This window comes from Nannospalax galili, unplaced genomic scaffold (genome assembly GCF_000622305.1).
Source record: "Nannospalax galili isolate Female #2095 unplaced genomic scaffold, S.galili_v1.0 scaffold960, whole genome shotgun sequence".
NCBI classification, from domain to species: Eukaryota; Metazoa; Chordata; class Mammalia; order Rodentia; family Spalacidae; genus Nannospalax; species Nannospalax galili.
The window spans coordinates 648,009-673,905 of NW_008348313.1; the positions used below are offsets into that span (position 1 = coordinate 648,009).

The following is a 25,897-nucleotide window of genomic DNA, read 5'->3' on the forward strand; positions in this document are numbered from 1 at the left end:
CCGCGCAGCCTCGTGCTGCAGCTCTGCGACTTGCTGTCGGGGCTGCGCGTGCACGGCGTGGTCTTCGAGGACGACTCGCGCGCGCCCGCCGTCGCGCCCATCCTTGACTTCCTGTCGGCGCAGACCTCGCTGCCCATCGTGGCCGTGCACGGCGGCGCCGCGCTCGTGCTCACGCCCAAGGTGCGCGCGGCCTCGGGGGCGGGGCTCGAAGGGAGGGCGTGGTCTGATGACCTGGGGCGGGTCATCGTCGAAGGCCGCTGGCGGGTGAGCCTTTGAGGAGCGGGGCCTCTGGCACTTGGGGGCGTGTTTTGGGGAGCAGAGCCATTCGTCTAGGGACCGGCCTTGGCGGGGCCGCGACAGCTCCGAGGGGCAGGGCCCGTCTAATAGATCAATTTCCTCCTTGGTGGTGGGAGTCTGTAGAGAAGGGGCCGACTTGGAGAGGTGTGCTCTATAGAATGCACAGGGCCTTCCAGGGGATCACCTGCAGGAAAGGTCAGCTCAACAATAAGGGAAGAGGATATGTGTCACAAGTGAGGGATTGAGGGAAAGGGGAGTGGCAGGAAGAGAGAGAGTTGAAGGAGTGGAAGCAGGATCAGAAACGAAGGAGAAGAGGGATCAGTTGGAAAGGAATGGGGTTCAGACAGAGGTGGAGTTTAGTGAGGAAGTGATGTCCAGGAAGACAGGAACCAAGAGAAAAGGGTATCAGGTGTGAGGAGCTCAGCTGGAGGGCGGAACTTGATCTAGGAAGGAGAGCAACAGCTATATGTTCCAGAGGTGGATGGATGAAGGACAGGACCAGGCTCAAGGACAGAGCTAGAGCTCTAGGAAGGGAAAAGGGAATTTAATGGGGAGGGCTTTAGGAAGGGAGGACCTAAGCACTGTAATGAAAAGGTGTGCTCTAGGGCAGAAGTAGGCCTTGGAGTAGGGTTTGAGAGGAGCATGTCATGCTATAAAGGTATGGAAATCAGGATCCTCAACTAGGCCCAGGAAGGAGCGGGCCCAGCTCTGGAAAGCCAGAAGCCTACAAAGGAGGGAAGAAAGACTAGCCTGAAGACGGCTCACCCCCAGCCCCTGGGGGTGGGTGAGGGCAGTGGGTTGTAACGGACTTTTGGTACCAAAGAAATGGACCAGCCTAGTCTGCAGACTGAGAAAGCATAGGCCAAGAGGTGGAGGCTGAGAAGGGATCAGGCGTGTTGGAGGTAGAGCCAGTGAAACAGAGAGGTGGGACTGGCTGGAGAATGGAGCCATCTGAGTAAAGTGAAACCTAAACCAGCCAGCTCCCTGCTGGGACAGCCTGTGTCACTGTGCCTGGATCTATTGCAGGCTGGGACTCTCAAGTCAGTCCAAGGCATTCTGGGAAGAGCTCTGTCCAGCTGCCTTGTTCTTGACTTCACTGTCCTGAGATTCAAAGGGAGATTTGTGGTCCTGGCTGACACCCCCATGGAACACTGGCACACATGTGGTTCTTTTTGCCTCCTTTACTGCTGAGTGTGACCCACTGAACACTGTGATCCATTCCCTGTGCAGCCCATTGCCTTCAAGGATATGTAGTCCCCTCAATATCCCTGAGTGGGAGAAAGTGTGGTCCTCACAGCTCCATCTGTACTACAATGAATATCAGGGTGTGTTCCCTTCAGCACACCACCCCTTGCTGAGGAGCAAGGATCTCATGCAGGCTACAAAACCCCCTCTTCTCAAGACAGCTGTCCTGTACTCAACCACCAGCATGTGCCAAGGGACAAAGTTGCATTGAGTTGCAGAAAGGCTTGTAGAGGGTTGAGTCTGTGCCGGGACCAGTTTAGGTTCAGGTTTAATTGAGAGGGGCAAGGTCCCATACTATGGAATTTGTACTCTAATGAAAGAAACAAATTAAGCAGGTATCAGATAGTGAAATCTGCCCTAAGGAAAATCAGTAATGACTGATGCCAAGTCTCCAGAAGATGGCAGGAGAAGCCTCCCTGGGGAGGTGGCCTCCGAGCTGGCCCTGAGGGATGATGAGGGTATGGAGGAGCTCTAGTGTGTCCCCAGGAGAGACAATTACGGAGGACAAAGTTTGGAAGGAGTGTGATGTGTGTGAGGAAAAACAAGGTGGGGTGGCTGGAGTAGACAGAGGGCCATGAATGACAGAAGATGAGCTCAGACAGGCACTAGGGGTTTGGCTGGTTTATGCAGGGCCTTGTGCTTGGGCAATGGTGAGGACTTTGGCTTTGATTCTTAAGTAGAGTCATTGGAAGGTTTTCAATTGAGAAGAGATGTGATCCAATTAATATTCTAAAATGATCGCTTTGGTTTCTGTTTGGAGACATGAGAATGGGAGCAAAAATGTGCTCGAGAGCCAGATGTCTAAGGGAGAAAGAATGTGGATGGCAAGGAGAGCCAGGGTTCTGTCATCAGAGAAAAGAAAATAACCGAAGCCAGGGTGGTGATGCATGCCTGTAATCCCAGCACTTGGGAGGCAGAGGCAGGCGAATCTCTGTGAATTCAAGACCTGCCGGGTCTACACAGTGAGTTCCAGGACAGCTGGGGCTACAGGGAGACCCTGTCTCAAAAAGACCAAAAAAAAAAAAAAGAAAGAAAGAAAGAAAAGAACCGGGGTTAGGTTTGAACACAGTGCCCAAGATGTGTGAGGGAAACGGGAAGGATAGGGCTGAGGCTGTACCTCAGTTGGTAGAGTGCTTGCCTAGCATAAATGAGACCCTAGGTTCCATCTCCAGCACCATATAAACTGGATGTGATGAGGCTTACCTGTAATCCCAGAACTTAGGAAATGGAGACAAAAGGAGCAGAAGTTCAAGGTCATCTTCAATATAAATTTAAGACCAGCCTAGGATATATGAGACCCTGGTCAGGGGGCGATGAATATGAGAGAATGAATAGTTCTAGTTTGGGGGTAGAAAGAGGGGAGGGTTATGAAGGATCAAGAATTCTACTTTAAAAAAATATTTTATTATTTTTATTTTATATGTATGAGTGTATTGCCTACACGTATCTAAGTTCACCTGTGTTGTGCAATGCCCACAGAGGTCAGAAGAGGGTGTCAGATTCCCTGGAACTGGAGTTAGACAGTTAGCCACCATGTGGGTGCTGGGAATGGAACCCAGGTCCTCTGCAAAAGCAGCCCGAGCTCTTAACCACTGAGCCATCTCTCCAGCCCCTAAGAATTTTGCTTTTGACATGCTGGTTCTGAGATGGGGCAGGGGGTGGTGGCTAGAAAGTGGGATAGGTTTGTCTGGAGCTCACAAGAGTGACTGACACTGAAGCTAAGAGTCTGCAGCATATGCCACAGAACTTCCTGCAGTGATGAAAATGGACTGCTTCATCAAGCAGGCATTTGCCAGCTACAGGTGGCTGTTGAGCAGGTGACACTGGCTGAGCACAGAAGGGGATCTACATTTTTCAGTTTGATTTAATTTAAATTTGAATAGCTACATATGGCTAGTGGCTACTGTATTGGATAGGGCCAGAGTCTATGTGACAGAGAAGAAAAGAGAACACCTACATTTACTTAAGGTTCTGACTGAGGAACAAGGGCTAGCAAGGGAGACAGAAACTGGGAACAAGAAGGCAGGAGGGAAATCAAAGGGAAAGTCCATTCCACTTGGGACTTTGCATGCTGGGAGTTGTAGTCTCTCTCCCTGCAAGTGTGGCCACAGTCCCTCAGTGGACACTGGGAACTGTAGTCCCCTTAGCAGATGTTGAATTCACAATGGTTATGTCACCTCCTGCCACAAATAAACCCTCAAACCTCAACCGCTCACTCCAGTAAGCTGTTTCTCATTCGTATAGACTCCAAATAGCGAGTCTTAAGTGGAGGTGGCTATCTCTTATGCTGATATCCTTATACTGACCAGCACAGGCTTCCTCCCTCCTGTGGTTCTGTGGGCTTCCTAGTCTTTTGTTGGGCCTCTACAGCTGCCCTCAGACAGAGCGCAGAATAAGGCTCAGGGGGAGTTTTTTAGGTGGGTCTGTAAGAGGTCAGTCATATGACTAACCCTAAACTAGATGAAGCCAGTACCGCTGGAGAAGATGGAACCAGGCCAGGTGTACAGCCATAGTGAAAGCTATGTGACCTGAGGTCCAGGCAGCTGTGATTATCGGGTCCTCCCTATCTCCCGCAGGAGAAGGGCTCCACCTTCCTGCAGCTCGGCTCCTCCACAGAGCAGCAGCTACAGGTCATCTTTGAGGTGCTGGAAGAGTACGACTGGACATCCTTTGTGGCGGTGACCACACGTGCCCCTGGCCACCGGTCCTTCCTGTCCTACATCGAGGTGCTGACTGATGGCAGCCTGGTGGGCTGGGAGCATCGCGGGGCACTGACGCTGGACCCCGGGGCGGGTGAGGCGGTGCTGGGCGCACAGCTCCGGAGCGTCAGCGCGCAGATCCGCCTGCTCTTCTGTGCCCGAGAGGAAGCAGAGCCTGTATTCCGGGCAGCGGAGGAAGCCGGCCTCACTGGGCCTGGCTACGTTTGGTTCATGGTGGGACCCCAGCTGGCTGGAGGCGGGGGCTCTGGGGCCCCTGGGGAGCCCCTTCTTCTGCCAGGAGGCGCCCCGCTGCCTGTCGGGCTGTTTGCAGTGCGCTCGGCTGGCTGGCGTGACGACTTGGCACGGCGAGTGGCCGCTGGTGTGGCGGTGGTGGCCAGAGGTGCCCAGGCCCTGCTGCGAGACTACGGCTTCCTGCCGGAGCTGGGCCATGACTGCCGTGCCCAGAACCGCACCCACCGCGGGGAGAGTCTGCACAGGTGATAGGGCTGGAATACCTGGAATACTCACTATTGAGTGGCCTGGGTCTGCCCCCCCACCCCCATTTTCTTTACTATAAAACTGGGTTATATCAGGTAATTTAGAAATCATCTATATACAGAGTATGTTACTGTATTTCATGAAGACTGGGCATGGTGGTGAAAGACTATAATAACAACACTTCAGAGTACAGGAGGATCAGGAGTTCAAGGTCATCTTTTGCTATAAATCAAGTTCAAGGGCAACTTGGACTGCATGAGACCCTGTCTGAAAAAAACAAAACAAAAAAGTTGTATAACTTTAGCACAGTGTGGTGGTTCACATCTGTCATCTCATTACTCAGGAGGCCAAGGCAGGGAGGACTGAGTTCCAGGCCAGCCTGAGACTATCAAAGCAAGACTTCTCAAAACAAAATATCCATTGTTTATATTTTAATGTCTTTGAAATCAAGATATGTCTTATAATCGATGAAGTACCATGGTTTAATTGGCAGTGTTTCTGAGTTTGTTTTGTAAGTAAAAATACTGACAATCGGTAGCATCTTACACTGAATAAAACAGTGAGCTAAACCTCAGTAATAAAAAGACCCAGTGATAAAGTGATCCATACAAGGCAGGAGTTTGTTCCCTTGTCACATAATTCCAGAGATGCAAGTCCAGCAGTACAGTTTGTCAAAGGACTAGGCTTCAGGTGGTAATTTAGGCACCCAGGACCTGCCCATCTCAGTGTTGGGGTATCTTTGCACAGTAGCAGCTGGGTTGTAGGCACAGCAGAATGGATCTGTCCTGAGTGGTAGAAAGGTAGCAGAGAACAAGCAATTTCCGTTTTTGTTTTCTTTTTTTTTTTTTGGTCTTTTTGAGACAGGGTCTCCCTGTAGCCCCAGCTGTCCTGGAACTCACTATGTAGACCACGCTGGCTTTGAACTCACAGAGATCCTCCTGCTTCTGCCTCCCGAGCACTGGAATTAAAGACGTGCACCACCATGCCCAGTCTTGCAGTTTCCTTTTAAGTGAAGTGGAAGGCATAGGTCTCACATCTTATTAGTAAAAACCTTGTCACATGATCAGAACCGACATACAGGTTGTTTATGGCACATCCATTCCAATTAGCTAAACATCTATTCTGGTTGACTAGGCATCCATTCTGATTAGATAGTGCCTGTGCTGTGCTGTTACATATTTGAACACCACTGCTGCATGTGGCCTAGGTTGGCTACAAAGAAGGCTTGGAATATCCACTCTTGCTGGGTGGCCATGGGGCCAGTGTACATGCTGTGATGTTAGAAGAGTGCTGAGTGTGACGGCATCTCCGCCACGGGAAACTTTGGGAGTGGGGAAACCATTGAGTGTGGTGACAGAACAGCAGAAGGAAGGCCATTAATCCCGAACCCCACTGAGTTTGGAAGGAAGTAATGGGTGGGGAAGAAGGCCTATAGGAGGAGAATGGAGAACTGACTTGGGAATCAGGATCCCAGAACAAGGTGAGCAAAGCACCGTGTTCATAAATACTGAGTGCCCACTAGGAACTAGGGCTCAAACTGGGCACTGGAAATATAGGGATGAATAAGACTACAAACTTCTTCAAAAACCACCAGGGCCTGAAGAGCTTGTAGGCAGGGATGGGAATAATGGTCACACAGTGTGAAGCTCCAGTAATGGAGATGACAGCAGCCTTGGGGAACGCAGGGGAGGAGTCTTGCCCAAGTCAGGTTGCAAAAAGCAGTCTCATTTAAGCTTTCCCAGGAGAAAGGGGGTTTATTGGAAAGATAAACATGCATAGAACAGACTTCAGGAACTGAGGTCAAGCCTAGGGCCAGCTACTCTTTCATTTTCTGGGTCTGTCTTTCTCAATCTGCTCCTCTCTCTCAGGCTTGCCTCTCCCAGTAGCTGTTAGGTCTTAATCCAGAATTTCTCCTTGCTCATACTTTCATACCCTCCACATCTCACTAAAACATTATCCCAGGAGGAGACTGGTTGGCTACAATCAGCCTTACAAGTCAGTCTGCACAATCAGGGGGTCAGCTACATTGTCAGGGAGGAGGGAACCCTAAAGTTGAACTGCTAGCCAAGCATCCATCCACTGAAAAGCCCTTTGCTGAGAATCTATGTGCCAAGCACTGCTTTAGACACAAGAATCAAGTTCCCTGCTCTCACAGGACTAGCAGTCTAATGAGGGAAAAGGAACAACAACAAAAAAAAAAAAAAGACCCATTCACAAGTGGCAGATTCTGAGAGGAAAATAAAATGGGAGAATGTGAGACCAAAAGCCTAAGGGGTTAGATAATATCAGTTAGGTAAAAAACTAGAGATTAAAATAATATAAGTGTGGGGCTGGAGAGATGCCTCAGCAGTTAAGAGGTTAAGAGCAATGGCTGCTCCTGCAGAGGACCCACATTAAATTCTGAGCCTCCACTTTAGGCAGCTCACAACCACCTGTAACTCCAGCTGCAGGGGATTTCCATGCCTTCTTCTGGCCTCCATGGGTACACACACATACTCACATGGGTGCACACACATACTCAGACGCACAATATATATATATATATATATTGGTCTTTTGGAGACAGGGTCTCCCTGTAGCCCTACCTGGCCTGGAACTCACTATGGAGATCAGGCTGTCCTCAATCTCATAGAGATCCACGTGCCTCTGCCTCCAGAGTGCTGGGATTAAAGGCATATGCCACCACGCCCAGCTCCAATAAACAGAATTTTTAAAAGATCATTAAAAAACAATGTAGATGGAACTAAGCACTGGATGATCTAAGGGAAGAGCAAGGTGTCCAGGCCCTGAGGCTGCAGCTGTCTGTGTGGCTGGAGTATGGTAGCCCAAAGGAGAAAGGAGTAATGAGGGAACACACAGGCAGGGCCTATAGGCCAGGGGAAGAGAATCAGCTTCAGTTTGAGGGTAACCAACAAATTCATCAGAAATGGAGAACATTCATTTCAGGCAGGGGCATAGCATATAGAAAGACCCAAGAGAACAACACAGGCAGACATGGAACCTCCATAGAACAGAGCAGATAAGGGGTTGGGGTGATGAGCCCAGGAAGGTGGGTTACAGCCAAGTCTTTGCCTTATGTGTTCAACTGGGAAGCTTGGATTCTGTTCCAGGTCTCTGGGAGCCAAAGACAGATCCTGAGAGGAACAGAGGCATGAAGTCAGCTTTTAGTATAGAAAAAAATTCTCTGGGGTGGGATACAGACTAGGTCAGGCAGGAGGTTTAGGGGTGCGTCCAGGAGGACTGTGGAGATGGAGGAGGAGTAGGGAAAGAAAAATGGGACTTCAGGGCTGGTGTCCTGGATAGAGGGAGAAGCTGAGAATTCAGCTGACTAGAGAGGTAATGTGAGCGCCTGCCAGAGTACAGTGAAGATATTTGGGAACCCAGAGACCTCCCCCCCAGGGAACCTCTTTTCAAGAGAAGGGACATTTGAACTGAATCCTTACAACCTATCAGTATGAGTTGGTCAGGGTGAAAGTGTGGAAGAGCAGAGCCCTTACAAAGGCCTAGAGACAGGAAACGCATCCCATGTTTTGAGGGGAATTGTGTTCAGTGCGCTTAGAGAATGAGGGTTTTCAGGTAGGAATCCATGGGAGATGGGGCTTCAGGTGCAGGTGAGACCACAGCATACAGGAACTCCAAGGTGTCCATACCAAGCTGAAAGGCTAGGACCTGGTCCTGGAGGTGCTGGCAGCTAAGTAGAGAACTCAGAGAAAGCCAGGGCTGGTCAACAGAAAGGAGGCTCAGCCCTCAGCAACCAAGGGACCCAATCCAGGTACTCAGGAGGCCCTGCCCTTTCTCCTGGGCAGGTACTTCATGAACATCACCTGGGATAACCGAGACTATTCCTTCAATGAGGATGGCTTTCTGGTGAACCCCTCACTGGTGGTCATCTCCCTCACCAGAGACAGGACGTGGGAAGTGGTGAGTAACCGACCAGATCCCAGGCACCCTTGAGAGAGCACCTGCATCCCTAGGTCTTCAGGAGGAGGGCCAGGGTCTGGACCCCTGGGTCAGAGGGAGGAGAACCAAGGTCTGGACTCCTAGGTCCTAGGAAAAGGACTGAGGGCCCAGGCTCCTGGATCTGAAGGAGGAAGGAGCAAGGCAGCTGGGCTCTAGAGGGAGATGGGGCCTAACATTCCTACACTCCTGGGGTCTTGAGGGAGGAGAGGTGGGGAGACCAGGACGCCCTGAAATATCTCCAGAAAGCCTGACTGTTCTTCTTTTTGGACAAGGTGGGCAGCTGGGAGCAGCAGACCCTCCGCCTCAAGTACCCACTATGGTCCCGCTATGGCCGTTTCCTGCAACCAGTAGATGACACGCAGCACCTCACTGTGGCCACACTGGAGGAGAGACCCTTTGTCATTGTGGAGCCGGCAGACCCCATTAGTGGCACCTGCATCAGAGACTCAGTACCCTGCCGGAGCCAGCTCAACCGTACCCACAGGTGACAATCCCGGATCCTGGAGTTCCAACCTCAAAATTCTCTTCCCCTGAAGCTCATTCGGACCCAGCCCCCTCAGCCCTTGAGCTTGGTAACCTGGGGGAAGTCAAGAATTTTGTTGTTTATTTGAGACAGGGTCTCCCTGTAGCCCAGCTGGCCTGGAACTCTCCATATAGACCAGGCTGGCCTCGATCTCACAGAGATAAGCCTGTTTCTACCTCCGGAGTGCTGGGATTAAAGGCGTGTGCCAGCCGCCAGGCCCAGCATTCCAAGAAATTCTTAAACCTCAATCTCCCCAGACAGCGCTATCCATAGTTTTAGCTGCTGCTTAACCCTCACCTCATGGGAGAGCCTAACCAGGGTCCCCAACCTCTCCAAGCCTGGTCGCTCCCCGCAGCCCCCCACCTGACGCCCCCCGCCCAGAGAAGCGGTGCTGCAAAGGCTTCTGCATCGACATTCTGAAGAGGCTGGCTCATACCATCGGCTTCAGCTATGATCTCTACCTGGTCACCAACGGCAAGCATGGCAAGAAGATTGATGGCGTCTGGAACGGCATGATCGGGGAGGTGAGGCCGGTGGGACAGAAAGCTAACTGTGGGAGAGGAATCCGAGGATCCGAGGGGGCGGGTCCGGGGGAGTTATTTCTGGTGCAAGGGGTGTGGCCAAAGGAAACTGCGGGGCTCAGTAAGGGCGGGGCCTACGGGGAGGTCACAGGCAAGGGCTTTTGAGGGCCACTGCAAAAAAGCTTGCGGCAGGGCAAGAGACCTGCAAGAGTGGGTAGGGGAAGCGGAGTTAGAAGGGACCTTTGAGGATGACAGAGACAGGAACAGGAGGTGGCCCTCCTGGAGAGGGGCGGGACTCAGAGGTGGCCCTCCTGGGGAGGGGCGGGGCTGGGAGCATAGCCCACCAGGAGGAGGATGGATCCTCAGGCCTTGGGGAAACTGAGGTGGATCACAGGTGGCGCCGAGGCCACCTCTCTGCTCCTGCTCCAGTTCTCTCTCCCGCACTTCCCCTGTCCCTCTGCTCCCCTCCTCATTCACCCACCAGACCTCCTAGCTTGTCTTCCACATGGTCACTGTCTCCTCCTGGGGTCAGGCTCTGCCCGCTGCGTGTCTCTAACCCCTGAGCTGCTTTCCTTGCCAACTCCTCGGCCCACCCCCAGGTGTTCTACCAGCGCGCAGACATGGCCATCGGCTCTCTCACCATCAATGAGGAACGTTCGGAGATCGTAGACTTCTCCGTCCCCTTTGTAGAGACGGGCATCAGCGTCATGGTGGCACGCAGCAATGGCACTGTGTCCCCCTCTGCCTTCCTGGGTGAGCCAAGCCGGGACAGGGAGCCACATATAGACAAGGCTGGAGCAACTGTCCCCAACCGTATGGGCCCTGGGTCCCATCCAGAGATCACCTGTAACCGGTGTGTGACTCCAGTGAAGTGACATCACTTCTGAGCTTCAGGTTCCTAATGTGTAAACTGGGAGAAATAATTTCCCTAGCAGGAGGAATTGGAACAGGAAGCTCAGCAAGCATGAGCTCAGGAGCTTCCCTGTGCAGGGCCTTTCACAGGCCTGCTCCTGGGTTTGTTCTCAATGGTTCGTTGTTGGCTTTTTAAAAAAAATTATTTATTTATTTATTATTTATTTTTTAAGTGTATGCGTGTATTGCCTGCATGTAGGTAAGTGCACCTGTGTCATGCAATGCCCTCGGAGGACAGACGAGGCTGTTGGATCCCCTGGAACTGGAATTACGGATAGTTGTTAGCTACCATGTGGGTGCTGGGATTCGAACCCCGGTCTTCTGCAAGACCAGCCAGTGTTCTTAACCATTGAGCCATCTCTCCATCCTGGTTGTTTGCTTTTTTTAAGACATGCTCTTACTATGTAGCTCAGGTTGTTCTTGAACTTGCAGCAATCCTGCCTCTCTATCTGCCTCCTGAGTGCTAGAATTTGTATTCTTTTTAAAGAGCGCCTTCTATATTGTACAGTTTCAGCCCCCCCGAAGTGTGTATGTGTGAGATGATCCTGGTGCCACAGCATTCAAGCCATCCATCCTGGTTTTTTGTTTTTTTTCAAGACATGGTCTTACTAAGTAGCCCAGACTCCCCTTCAACTTGTGATCTTCCTGTCTAAGCACCCCCTTTACACCAGCACTGACTGCATTCCTGCACCCCAGCTTTAAAACATGGATTTTGTTTGTTTGATTGATTTTTGTTTTCTAGTGCTAGGGATTGAATCCAGAATCTGGAGCACAGTGGTGACAGACAGACAAATCTCTTTCTCCTAGGAGTTCCCCATCTTCAGGTGGGGGCGGGTAGAAAAAGAGAGGAATACAGACTAGATCCCTCATTGATATCATGAGAAATGAGGTTGAAGTGAAGAGATGAAGAGGGACAGGGTGGTTATTGGTGTGGACAGGAGAGGTCCATCTGAGGAAGCAACTCAGCCCTGTATGGAGCTGGAGGAGACAACATTTGAGATGGGGACCAGCTGGGACACATGTGGCCAGCTTATGTGGCTTGGGGGTGGGGGAATAAGAGAAGTGGGGGCAGAAGGCTGGAGACATACCTATTGCTGGTCTCTGGACACTGTGGAAGTTTGGGTTTTATTCTTACTGTGGTGGCAATAGCTTGACTTCAGTAGGTAATGTGGATGTATGTTCAGGTGTGAGTTACTGGCAGCTCTGTGGAAGCAGGAGGCTGGCAAGGAGGCTATAACAACAGTCTAAAACAGAAAGAATGGAAATTGCAGAAGCTTGGACAAACATAGACTTGGGGTGTGATCAGAAAGCCACCTTGTGAGACACTGGGTAGAAACATCATCCCTTGAGCTGGGAACATAAGTGTGCAAGGAGCCAAGGCCAGCAGTTCAAGTCAGCTCCTGCTTGCTCTTGGCAGTCTGAGCTAAGCTACTCAGGGGGAAGCCAGAAGGAGAGACATCCCTTCCCCTGGGGCCAAGACACTAGAGAGATGGTCCCAGAGAGGAGACTAGGCTTGCTTTGTGCTGGTGTAGGGATGGGGAAGAGAGACTCAAGTAGCTTGAGGGACAGGAGTGAGGATCAGGGGCAAAGGCTGTGGCCTGTGAGGGAGGAAGGGAGCTGGGAATGGAAACAGGTGTTTGCTGGGACTGGATAGGCAGGGCTGCCAAGATATTGAGCCTGGGCTCTGGTCTGGGCATGAAGGGCCTTTAGAGAAGTATGGGGAGTTGGAGATTCAATTCTGGGGCTCAGGAAACATTTAGTAGATGGCAGAATTAGGGAGTAGAAAACACAGAAATGGTCACAGTGGGTCTTTTTAAGAAAGAATGCCCCCAGGAGGCTGTGTGGCAATAGGCTGTCCCTGAGGTGGAGACCAGGAGAAGGAATAGAATAGGAGGAGACTCCAGCTGGGTTCCCCCTGGTCACCCAGGCCCTACTTGACTGAGGCTGACCTCACCTCCCCTGTTTCCAGAGCCCTACAGCCCTGCTGTGTGGGTGATGATGTTCGTCATGTGCCTCACTGTGGTGGCCGTCACCGTTTTCATCTTTGAGTACCTCAGTCCCGTAGGCTACAACCGCAGCCTGGCCACGGGCAAGCGTGAGTCCCCTCCTTCATTGCCCTCTCTTGCATGGCCCCACATAGAACTACATTTCCCAGTAGCCCTGGGATAGAGCCAGGAATGGCAGTCCTTTCTCCTCCCTAGGGGAGTGAGGTCCATGTCTGGTCCTGGCTCCTCTACAGGTCCTGGCGGCTCTACCTTCACCATCGGGAAATCCATCTGGCTGCTGTGGGCCCTGGTGTTCAACAACTCCGTGCCAGTGGAGAACCCACGGGGCACCACCAGCAAGATCATGGTGCTGGTATGGGCCTTCTTTGCTGTCATCTTCCTTGCCAGTTATACAGCCAACCTGGCTGCCTTCATGATCCAGGAGGAGTATGTGGACACTGTGTCTGGGCTCAGTGATCGCAAGGTAAGTGGGGCTCAGAGCTGGCTTGTCACATGTCCCAGGGCAGAGGGGTTCCTGGGAGACTTCCCAAGAGGAATTCAGAAGCAATAGAGATGGAAGGTTCTGGAAGGAGATGAATGATTTAAACATGTCTAGGGAAATAGGGTATCCCAAGAGCAGTAATGCCAAATAGGATTCTCTAGCTATGTGTGTCTCTCATACTGTAATGAAGGCCGAGTTTGTGACATAGCTAATCCACTGAAGACCATGCTTGCATAAAATACATCAGCAATGAATTGCTAGAAATACAGAAATGATACTTAACACCAAAATATACAGGAGTCAACCTTGGGCTGGTGGTGCACACCTATAATTCGAGCCCTCTAGAGGCTAAGGCAGGAAGATCACAAGTTCGAGGACAGCCAGAATATATAGTTCCTGTCTCAAACAAGAGCAGCAACAAAGTCAACCCCAAAATTTTGCTGATTAGATTCAAAAGACATAAAACTGTTGGGCATGGTGCCGTACATCTTTAATCCCAGCACTTGGGAGGCAGAGGCAGGCGGATCTCTGTGAGTTCGAGGCCAGCCTGGTCTACATAGTGAGTTCCAGTACAGCTAGGGCTGCAGGGAGACCCTGTCTCAAAAAGACAAAAAAAAAAAAAAAGAAAAAGAAAAAGAAAAAACTATTCCACCAAAGCCCTCCAAATGCCCAGTCCCTTACTTTGCACACTTTCTTCAAGGTGCCCATCCACAGAGTGTGCAGGGATGGTAGCCCTAGAGCACACTGAGACTACAGTGATGAACCCATTGTCATAAACACATGGAGGATTGAGACATAGATGCAATGGGTTGCATTAAACATTGTTTTCAGTGAAACAGGGTAGAGCAACAGCAAATTCACACTTTGTGTTATAAGGGGAATGTGGTTCTGTGAACATAAGATACAGACAGCATACTCAGAGCTCACCCCTCTGGCTACATCTGTGGTTAAAATAGACAGAGCTATTTCTGAATAAACAGGTAAATAGAGCCCCATCACAGGGCCTCCTACCCAGGATCCAGCAAATAAGGGCAGGCATCCCCATGGTAGAGCATTTGGTTTGAGGGTTCCCTGGAGAGCACCCTAATAACTCCCTCTTCTGCCCCAGTTCCAGCGGCCCCAGGAGCAGTACCCTCCCTTGAAGTTTGGGACAGTGCCCAATGGGTCCACAGAGAAGAATATCCGCAGTAACTACCCGGACATGCACAGCTACATGGTGCGCTACAACCAGCCACGAGTGGAGGAAGCCCTCACACAGCTCAAGGCAGGGTCAGCACAGATTTGGATGGTGGGGATCTGAGAGCATGCTGGGTGTGGGGGTCACCCTGGGGCACATCACTGAGGTTCCCAGAAGCACCATCCTTGTGTTTTCAGGAATTCAGTAGTTAACAGGTTCTGAGCTGGAACAGCCAAACCTCCAGTTGGCCTTTTCTTGGCTTTGTAACTTTAGACACTTGACTCAGTCTCTCTGAATCTATTTCTTGTCTATAAAATGAGGATCATGGGGCCAGGCTTGGTGGTGCACGCCTTTAATCCCAGCACTTGGGAGGCAGAGGCAGGCAGATCTCTGTGAGTTCAAGGCCAGCCTGGTCTACATAGTGAGTTCCAGGTCAGCTGGGGCTACAGGGAGACCCTGTCTCAAAAAGCCAAAAAAAAAAAAGGAGTATCATAAGAGCATCTCCATTTATAATGATCACAGACTCATTATAAGAACTCTTAGTCTGGGACCACCTTTAATCCCATCACTTAGGAAGCAAGAGTCAAGCAGATCTCTGTGAGTTACAGGCCAGCCTGGTCTACATAGCAAGTTCCAGATCAACAAGGGCCACATAGTGAAACCCTGTTTGAAAAAAAAAAAAAAGAAAAAGAAAAAAAAAAACTAAGTTAATCTACACAAAACATTGCTCAGAACATTGTAGGCCTTTGTTTATAGGGTTATTTTATCATTATCATTAGTTCTGAACTCTGTAATGAATACTTGGATTGGGGGAGGGGTTATGTCAGTTCCCTAAATCACAGGGATAAAGTTAAATTCAGTCCACAAAGTACAGTCCATGGTTATGGCAAAGCTGAGTGTGGGGCCTGGACTATAGCTCAGTGGTAGAGTGTTTGCCTGGTGTGCCCAAAGTTATAGGTTCCATCTCCAGAACCCCATGCAGTTTTTGAAAAACTCAGTGTAGTAGCTCTCTAACCCCTCCTTTATTGTATTTCAGCACGTGTTTCTTTTCTTATCCCCCTCTGTGCTAGACATAGCCAGACATATTTTTCCTAACCTCAGTAACTGAGGGTCTAGAAGTGAAAAAGAACTGAATACACAAACTATCACTGAGGTCACTGTCATGTCAGGTGGGCTTCTGGGAAGGGTTACTGTCTCCAGTGTGTCAGTTTGGCTTATAAGCAGGGTCACTGTCACCAGGGCATTTAGAGTGGGCTTCTAGGAAAAGCTGACTTGTGAGCACAGGCCTGGAACAGGGGAAGGCTTGTAGGGTGGATTCAGAACCTTGTGCAAGCAGAGGTTGTACAGAGGCCAGGGGATAGGGTACAGGGGCAGCTGAAAGGCCAGTGGCTGAAGGGGAAGGGAGGGGAGGGTAGAGTGAGAAGGCAGAGGACACCAGGTGATCCCAGAGAACATCAGGTCTCGCAAGAGACTAAGGAGAGAAGCATGAGCTTTTGTTCCCAAGCATCACATCTAATGCAGTGGAGAATGGTGGAGGGGAACACAGGGGAGTGGGAACAGTGTGGAGTCCGCTGTGTCATCTAGAATCTTCCTCTGGGCCCACCTTCTGCTCACTCCTGAAGCAGCCATCCTGGCTGGATCTCAGTTACCTCTCTGTCTCAAGTGGACTATGAGAAAGGGAACCCAGTCATTCTGCTTTAGGTACAGTATGGGGTCAGCCCAAGGTACCCATGAGCCCTCATAAACCATCATAAGAAGTAAAGCTAGAAAGTAGGCATGCAAAAACCAGCATTCACTCATCTGAACATTTTTTAAAGAGCAGGTCAGGGCCTTGAAAATCATGGTCAACAGCAAAGCAGGTGTAATTCCTGGGTTGGTTAAGATGCTTCAACACAAAAGTTCCTGTATCTCTCATGATAACAAGTCCAGGGCCAAGGAGCTATGCCTCATTTCTGTCAACCCAACACTTGGGAGACCGATGCAAAAGAACAGAGTTTGAGGCCATTCTGAGCTACAGAGTGAGGCCCTGTCTCAAAAAAGAAAAGCAAGTTGGGTGTGGTGATGCACACCTTTAATCTCAGCACTTGGGAGACCAAGGCAGGAAGATCTTTGTAAGTTCAAGGCTAGCCTGGTCTACATAGTGAGTTCCAGGTCAGCTGGGGCTCCAAAAGACCTTGTCTCAAAAAAAGAAGAGTCCCAGGTCAGCATGATAGCTCAAAGATGCCATTAATGAGCTGAAGTCCTTACATGTTTCCCTTCTATCAAGCTTGTAGTGTAGACCTTCATGTTCATTTTGATTACCTCATGATTATAAGAGGGCTACTGCCCCTCTATGAAGCACATCCTAGCTGTGGAGGAAGAAGGGTAAAAGACTGGAGAGCTTTGTCTCCATAACCCTTTCCCTTCTTATTGGAAAAAGTGTGTGTTTCTCAGGGACTTGTATTTCTCAGAACCTGCCAAGTGACCACTCTCAGCTGTAAAGGAAACTGGGAAGTCGATTATGTGGCTCCAGAGGAGGAGGTTCTGAACTGAGATTCAGTCTCACAATCTCCCAGAGTCCTGCTGAGGTAGTTTTTTTCAATTTTTATTTTATGTGTAGGAGTGTTAGGCCTGAATGTATATAAATGCACCCATGACATGCAGTGCCAGTGAGGACAAAAGTGGGCTTTGGATCCCCTGGAACTGGAGTTATAGATGGTTGTTAACTGCCATGTCTGCAAGAGCAGCCAGTGCTCTTAACCACTGAGCCATCTCTCCAGCCCCTGCTGCTAAATGTTTTTTCCTTAAACCCAATAAGTTCTTCCATCTCAGCTTCTCTGTCCTCTCGCACTTTCTGGTGGTCACATGGATTCTGTCTCCCAACTCCTTGTAAGCCTGCAAGCCTCTCCTTTGAGACTGAGAACTTCAGCAGTCCCTTACTGGCCACCTCTGCCTTGTCTCCCACAGTGCTGTGCTCTGGCCACATCACCTGGCCCTTGGTGGGACACCTCCTTCTCTTTCACCCTGCCCCTAGACACACTATCAACATGACTAGTATTTCTAAGGCTCTGGGCAGGCACCCAGAAAACCTCCCAGGGCTCTATGCCACAGGGCACTTTGTACTTCAAGCTAGAAAGCCATGGTGTTAGCCACTAACTGGCAATAACTCTGAACAACCTAAAGGCAAGAAGTTCATTAGGAAGCAACCTAGAGGGTTCCTTCCTTCTCCCAGGGCTGAGAGGACTGGTCTGTTTCTCCCCTAGCAGATTCTTTGCCTTTTCTAGCTTTGAGGCCACCTACCTTCCTCAGTTCACTGCCCCTAATCACAGACCTCTCCTGGCATCTAACATGTTGACAAGGATTAGAGCAAGTGTGTGTGTGTGGGGGGGGGGGGTGTTCCCAAGTTACAGAGTTCCCAGAACTGAAAGGGAAGTATTCTGATAGGTATAACCCTTGGTCCCAGGGCTCTACTCCCTGTGGGGGAGTACACACAGGAGTAGGACCCAGAGCCAAGTATGGTGCCGCACTCCTTTAGTCCCAGCACTCGGGAGGCAGAGGCAGGTGGATCTCTGTGAGTTCAAGGCCAGCCTGGTCTACATAGTGAGTTCCAGGCCAGTGTGGGCTACAAGGGGACCCTGTCTCAAAAATACCAAAAAAAAAAAAGAGTAGGACCCAGAACAGGACCCCCATTTCCAAAGGTCAGAACACAGCTCAGAAATGGACACTCTTTTCTTCTTTTTTTCACCATGCATTCATTGGTTCTTTGAGCAAGTGTACATTGAGTGCATTGATGTGTTAGGCCCTCTGCCAGATGCCTAAGTCCCCATTCACTTGGAATTTTGGAGAAGGGGAAGTAGGAAGCACACAGATGTTTTAAAAAGATGGCTTGGTGGGGAGGTTGGAGAGATGGCTCCTTAAGTACTTGCTGTGCAACTATAAAGACCTAGGTTCAAATCCTCAACACCCACATAAAAGCTAGGAGAGGCAGCATGTGCCTGTAACTCCAGCACTGTCAGTGTAAAGACCGGGAGATCCCCAGGGTTCCTGGGACAGTCAATGTAGCTGAATTGGTGAGCTCAAAAAATAAGGTAAAGCCGGTCATGGTGGAGCACACTTGTAGTCCCAGCACTTGGGAGGCAGAGGCAGGCAGATCTCTGTGAGTTCAAGGCCAGCCTGGTCTACATAGTGAGTTCCAGGATAGCTGGGGCTTACAGGGAGACCCTGCTTCGAAAAGACAATAAATAAATAAATAAATAAATAAATAAATAAATAAAGTAAAGTAAAGAGGCTAGAGAGATGGCTCAGTGGGTAAAGGTGCTTACTGAGTAAGCATGAGGACCTGAGCCTGATCCCCAGGCATAAAGAGCTGGATGTGCCTGTGTGCACACCTGTAACCCCAGCACTGTGTGGAGCAGAGACAGGAAGGAGTTCTGTGTTTGCTAGCTGCTGGCCTAGATCCAAGTTCGGTGAGAGACTCTGTCACAAGGGAATAAAGTAGAGAAATGGTAAAGCAGTTCAAGTGTCCTCTAACCTCCATGGGTGTGCACAGATGCACACCTACACACACACACACACGGTAGAGAACAGTTGAGGGGGACACCCAATGTTGACTTCTAGCACACATGGACAACAGCACACACATACACACACACGAATATATACAATATACACACACATGAATATATACAACAGAGAGAGAGAGAGAGAGAGAGAGAGAGAGAGAGGCACTGACACAGAATAAGGCAGGGAGCAATGGGGAGACAGCCAACATTGGCCTCTGGCCTCTATACACATGTGGGAGTGCATGCACACACACATGCATGCACACATTCACAAAGGAAAAAGGAAGATACCCTTTGAAGTGTCTCAGGTGTTGGGCATCTGGCATAGGTGCCTGGTATTCTTTCTTGCTGTTTGCCTCCATGCTGGGACCCTGGGGTGTCAGTCCTCCAGGGCCTACCATTCTGTCAGTTTCCAGAGACACCGACAGCAGTGAGTTCAGAACCAAATGACCCGAGCTTGAATGGAGCTGTACCGCAGCTTGCTGTGGGCCCTGGTGTACCTCAGTTCAGCTAGTGCACCTTTGTTTACACCTCCATAACTTGAGTTCAGAAATTTGAGTTTATCAAGTAGCTCTGGAAACAGGTCTGTCTCAGAACTCTTCTTCCTTAGCCTCCTATTCCTTTCCACTTTAAGGTTAGATGGCCTGAGCCCCACCCCACTTTCCCTTTATTCCAAGCACTCCAGCCTTCATGGCCCCCTTCCTAAATTGCTCTTTCTTCTGCCACAAAATTATCTGTTATCTTAGTACATGGTTTGGGTTGAAGTACCTTCTCCCCACTCCTTAAAGTCAGTGGTTTGCCCCACTCCCTCCCAGCCTTTCTTCTGGAACAGAGCAGATCGCTGTAGGAGTCACACGGAAAGAAACAGGTGAGATTAATTTCAAGTGTTTATAACTCCAACATCTCCAAAATGTTATCATTCCAACATGTGATCAATACAAACACTGAGAAAATGTCCTACCTTTGAGGAGACCCCAGACGTATTTTTATGCTCATTGTTCACTTTAGTTTGACTTCCCAAATACCAGGTACTTAATTGCTGTACCTGGCTAGTGGCTGTCACATCTAATGCTGTCTTTCTATCCCTTCTGTTATTTTCCTTCCCCTCCTCTTTTGTCTCTTCTTCCTCCCCTCCCCTCCTCTTCCTTTCTTCCTCCTCTCCCTCTTCCTCCCCTTCCTCCTCGCCTTCCCTCTCCTCCCCTCCCCTCCTCTGCCTTTCTTCCTCCTCTCCCTCTTCCTCCCCTTCCTCCTCCCCTTCCCTCTCCTCCCCTCCCCTCCTCTGCCTTTCTTCCTCCTCTCCCTCTTCCTCCCCTTCCTCCTCCCCCTTCCCTCTCCTCCTGTTCCTCCCCCTCCACTTCCTCTTCCCTCCCTCTCCTCTCCTTCCTTCTCCTCTGTCTCCCCCTTTCTCCTTCTCTTTCTCTTGAACTTCTTCCTCTTCATCATCCCCCGCATTCTACCCTAGTTTTCCCATACACAGGTGTCACCCAGGGTCTTCCATCCCTGTTGGGATCTAGATGGTTTTGACTCTGACCCACTTCTTGAGAATTCCGTCACTTCACTCACCCTGGCTTGTGGCTTTTCTCTGCTGATTTAATTCACTTTCTGTACCATCTTACCAGCTGAAATGTGTCTTCTCAGCTCTGGAGCCTAGGAACACCCCAAAGTACCCAGTGTATGTGTACTGGGGGGACTGGAGGTTCCACCAGTGCTGTCCAGTAGGAATGCAGCTGTACCTAACAGCCACACAGAGACAAGAAGCATGTGAAGCTGACATTCAGAATGAACACATATCAATACTAACAGGCTTGTGGGTTGTATTTTTTTTTTTTTTTTTTTTTGGTATTTTTGAGACAAGGTCTCCCTGTAGCCCCAGCTGGCCTGGAACTGGCTATGTAAACCAAGCTGGCCTTGAACTCACAGAGATCTGCTTAAGTTTATTTTTTTATAATGTGTGAGTGTTTTGCCTACATGTAAGTGTACCTGTGTGTGCGCAGTGCCCACAGAGACCACAAGAAGGTGTCAGATCCTCTGTAACAGCAGTTACAGATGGTTGTTAGCCACCATATGAGTTCTGGGAACCAAACCCAGGTCCTCGGCAAGAGTAGCCAGTGCTCTTAACCACTGAGCCATATCTTTAGCCTCCTTGGTTGTGTTATTATGTTTTTGGACAGGGCCTCCCTATGTAGCCCAGGCTGGCCCTGATTTCATATCCTTCTGCCCTGGCCTTTCAAGTGCTAGGATAACAAGGCTTAGTGGTTGAGACCTGCTTAAGTTTCTCCCACATTTGGTCTTTAAAATCCAATATGCCTTTCACACTCATAACATATCTGAGCTGAGAGCCACCCCATCCACAGCAGCAGGCAGGTGTGAGGCCCCCTCATGAATAGAAGCCATCAGACCACTCTGGATGCCACACCACAACCTCCCTTTCTCACCCTGTAGTCTCCCCAGATAGCCAGCTGACTCATCTCTTCAGCTCCCCACCACCATCTCCCTAGTCCCTCCCTTTAGTGAGGCTCCAGGGATTCCCAGGTCCTCTAAGGGCACAGCAGCCCCGCCCCCACCCCCAACCTCACTGGTACATGTGACATGGCCTGTAATCCAGCACACAGGGCTGAGGAATAAGAAGAGAGAAGAGGAAAGGGACTTTGGGATGGCAACAGAAGAATAGGACTAGCTAGGCAGAACTGCCCTGTCTCACAAAATGAATCCAAACTCTGCCCTCTTCCTGACCCCAAGAATGAAGAACACCTATATTTTCTCCATACAAAAATGTCAGCCACATTCCTAGCCTTTATTGAGTAAAAATAGCTTGAGTCTTCATCCCATGTCTTTTATAGATTTTTATTTTTTAAAATTGAGTTATATGCTGGGTGCTGTGGTACACACCTGTCATCCCAGCACTCAAGAGGCTGAAGCAGAAGGACTGCAGCAAGTTGGAGGTCAACCTGGACTACATAGTGAGAGCCTATCTCAAAAAAACAAAAATAAAGCAAATAAAACCGGAACATATGTGTGTGTGTGTGTGTGTGTGTGTGTGTGTGTGTGTGTGTGTGTATAGTGACGGGTACAGTTCACTGATTATGTACACATATATTCATCTTGGAGCCACACCCAGATTAAGGTATGGAGATCTTTGGGCTCCTCAGAAGGTCCCCATTTCCTTCCAGTCACCACAGAACATAGAAGGGAATTAGTTATACTTGAAAGATATTGGTGCTGGGTCCTTGGCTGGTGGCTAAGTATGACTGAGAGCTCTATCACGTGGCCATACCATAGTGCTTCTTTTGCAGGACTGGTGACATTTGACTGTTTCTAGCTTTCTATGAGCAATCTCAGATGAGGCTTTGGGGACACACATTTGCTGTTCTTAGGTGGCACAGACAAATCAAGGAGAGAAGTATGTACCATCACCACAGATCCCACCAGGCATGGTCCAAACTGCAGGTGCCAATTGACAAGCTCAGCAGGGCAGGAGAGTTCCCCTCTTCCTGCCCTCACTACAACATGGCCTCAGCCCCAGTTGTCCTTTAACTTACAGTGTTTTGTTATGCATCAAGTTCTGTTGCTTTTTTTTTTTTTTCCTTCTTCCCTCGAGACAGGGTCTCACATAGCTCATACTGGTCTTGAACTTGCTATGTAGCTGAGGCTGATCTTAAACTCCTGATCTTCCCAAGGCCTGGGATTTCAGGCATGTGCCCCCATACCAAGCTTCTGGTTCTGTTGCAGCTCATCTACACTGTTGAGTTTTCAGGGCCTCAAGTGTCTTGTTTCTCTGGAGGCTGGAGGGAAGGACCCACCCCCTTGTTCTGAGCATGCCAGTTTTTTTGCACTAGGTTTACCCTGTGACCTTGCCTGAACTTGATCACCTCCCATCAGCCCTTTCTATAGAGTCACAGGTCTTGGAGGCTCTGACTCTGGAATATAAACTGGGGAGAGGCCTCAGTTTAACCCATGACATTTCATAACCATCTCAGGTGTCTACTGTTAGATGATGAAGCACAGCCAGATTCCAACTGCTGCCAGACGTGGGCTGGGCCGCCTGGCTGTGTGGCCTCATGGGAAGGCAATGAAAAAAACCCAGAACCTCCTCCTTCATGCCCCCAAAGCTCTGTGGACTCATGAAGGGCATCTGTGTTCCCTACTGTCATCTCTTGCTTTGATTCCTGCTTCTGTTGGACTCCTTTGTCCCCAGTGTCCCTTTTTCTATTTCTTCTCATTTTTAATTTTTAGTTCTATTTTTATTGGAGTTATCCATCCAGAGTCTGGAGAATGAAATACAAATTTGTCTGTTTGCAATTTTAGACAGTATCTCATGTAGCCCAGGCTAGCCTCTAACTCACCATGTATCTGAGATCAGTCTTGAACTCTTGATCCTCCTACCTCCACCTCTATACTGCTGGGATCACAGGCATGCACCACCATGCCCAACTTTTTTTTTTTTTTAATGAGACAAGGAGGATCTCACTAAATTGCCTAGACTGGCCTTGAACCCATTTTGTAGCCCAATCCTCCCTTCCAAGTAGCTTGGGATCACAGGCCTGTGCCACCAGGCCCAACACAAGCATTTTTTTTTTTCCTAATGAAAAATACCTGCCTATCCTCCATTTCTCTTACCAGGGAAGAATCTGCTTTCTTGTTTATTGTGTCATTTTGCTAGTTATCTCCTTATCTCTGAATACCGAGTTTGTATGGCTACCTCTTATGCGTCTTGATTTCTCAATTTCACCATTTTGCACCATTTTCCACATTTAAATAGGTTCAGCCTCCTACAGTGATTCTGACTGGGTAACTATTAGTGTTTGTGTTAGACTGTCTCAGCTCTCTCAGCTTCCTAAGTGCTAAAGCGTGATTACTTTCCTGCCCAGGGTGCTTTGTTTCTCCTAGAGTTAATAATCATCTTTTTTTCCCCCTAGTTGTTTAGAGATTGAACATTTTCTGTGCTTGACTAATTCAAACCCAAGTTTTCTGTTATCAATATGAATGTTTTCTTATGGTTTGGCAGCAACAGATAATTAATTTCATCTTACAGAGGCAGTTTCTCTCTGCCTCTGGCCTGCTCTTGACTGGCATGCAGCTGCCATGCTGGGTCACTCTACCTGCTTGAATTCTGTTGTTTCACAGCTTCTCATCCTTTCTGGATTTGCTTCCTTGTTGTTTTTTTTTTCAGCTTTGAGAGAAATAGCACAGAAGAGTATGTGTCTGTCAGCACTGTGAATTGGAAGAGCCTACTATATGCACACTTTGATGGTCAGTCTGGCTGGGTATAGAATTCTGGGGGTTTGGAGGTAACACTCCATTGTGGGGGTTTTTTGTGGGTTTTTCTTTTGTCACCATTTTTATTTTTATTTTTTTGTCATTTTGTGCAAAGGCATCTGAAGCCATGCTGATTCTGAAGCCTCTGTGTATGGTCTCCTCCTGCTTTTCTTCCTCCTCAATGTTCTGGCATTTATTAGCAATACGTCTTGATCTATTTTCATTGCTGGGCTGTTCACACATATCTTCTTGCCTTTTGTTCTGAAAAACCTTCTTAAATTTCCCTGAATTCTTTCCCCCTCCTTCATTTCTCTGTTCTTTCTGAAATCTGCTTTTTTAAAAAAAATTTTTATTATGTATGTACACATAATGATGTCTAGGGGTTGCAGGAGCAGGTTCATTTTCTCTGCCAATTAAAAAAATTAAAATACAGGAAAGAAGTGTCACAGGAAATCTTAGGGAGTCTCTGAGGAACCATTTGGGAAATCAGGGTCCCCTCTTGGGATTTTTTGTCTCATTGATGAAAAAATTAATGGACTCAAAGGGAAGCCCAAGGATAATTTATTAGAATTCAAAAGAAAAACCCCAGGGCAGGCAAACTATGAATCTCAAAGCTGCCCAGAGGAAAAAGGCTGTGCTGCTTAAGATAAGCTGACTGTGGACATTAGCCACAATGTGGGAAGGGGAGCCTTAGAAAAAGAGTTAAGTAAGGAAGTACAAAGTACCAGGGAAAGCATTCTTAGGTTCTGGCCAGCATCCCAAAGAAAAATACAGAAGGGAAGAAAAAGGAACAGTTGTGCCTCTCTGAGTCAGGACTAGAAAGGCAAGCAGACCCAACTGAACCTCATAGCCACTGGTAGGGATTGCACTGCGAATGAGAATTCAAGGATGAAAAAGTACATTATCTTTAGGTAAACCTAGGGTGGTTCCCTAGCCAAGTCCCTGACCTGCCCCATGAATTAGCTTGTTTGTTTTTGTTGTTTTTTGAGACTGGGTCTCCCTGTAACCCCAGCTGATCTGGGACTGCTTTGTATACCAGGCTGGCCTTGAACTCACAACTATCTGCCTGCCTGGGATTAGGGCGTTGGCCACCACACCTGGCTTGAATTATATCTTTTTTTAAAATTTTTATTTATTTTTTATTTTATGTGTGATGTATGTATTGCCTGCATGTAGGTAAGTGCACCCATGTCATGCAATACCCTTGGAGGTCAGAAGAGGCTGTCAGATCCCCTGGGACTAGAGTTACAGACAGTTGTTAGCTGCCCTATGGGTGCTGGGATTCAAACCTGGGTCTTCTTGCAAGAACAACCAGTGTTCTTAACCGCTGAGCCATCTCTCCAGCCCCCTTGAATTATATCTTAAGAGAGAAGACAAGGACATGTCTCCACCTAGAGGTGAATTTCATTCTTTACTGTAGCATATGGGTTGGAGGTGTTCATGTGCAAGCCACAGTGCACATAATGGAGGTCGGAGGACAGCTTCATGGGGTCTCTCCTTCCAACTTTACATGAGTTCCAGGAATTGAACTTAGGTCATCAGGCTTGCATGGCAAGCATTTTATCCTCTGAGCCATATTGCCACCCCTCCTTCTAGAATTTGTATTACCTTGGTATTGAACTTCATGTGCTATTTCTTTTTCTCATGTTCTCTCTCACTCTCGCTCCTAGGTCCTTGCAAATATTAGGCAAGTGCTATACTGTGAACCCTTGCTCTTAGCTTTCTGTCTCTTCATCTCTGTCTGCTCTACCCCTGAAAGACTGTAATTTTCCTTCAGCCCC

The 25,897-nt window shown here is 49.0% G+C and overlaps 1 protein-coding gene across 1 annotated transcript in view; it reads left to right on the plus strand.

The window, feature by feature from the left end:
• Grin2d (glutamate ionotropic receptor NMDA type subunit 2D) overlaps positions 1-25,897 on the plus strand; it is a 40,217-nt gene that overhangs the window by 1,538 nt on the left and 12,782 nt on the right. Inside the window, 9 exon segments of the mRNA XM_029569390.1 lie at positions 1-180; positions 4,119-4,738; positions 8,546-8,660; positions 8,972-9,183; positions 9,578-9,746; positions 10,343-10,496; positions 12,625-12,750; positions 12,895-13,124; positions 14,251-14,411. The exon segment at positions 1-180 is cut by the window's left edge and continues 89 nt beyond it. Of these exon segments, the coding sequence (XP_029425250.1) occupies positions 1-180; positions 4,119-4,738; positions 8,546-8,660; positions 8,972-9,183; positions 9,578-9,746; positions 10,343-10,496; positions 12,625-12,750; positions 12,895-13,124; positions 14,251-14,411 (1,967 nt within the window).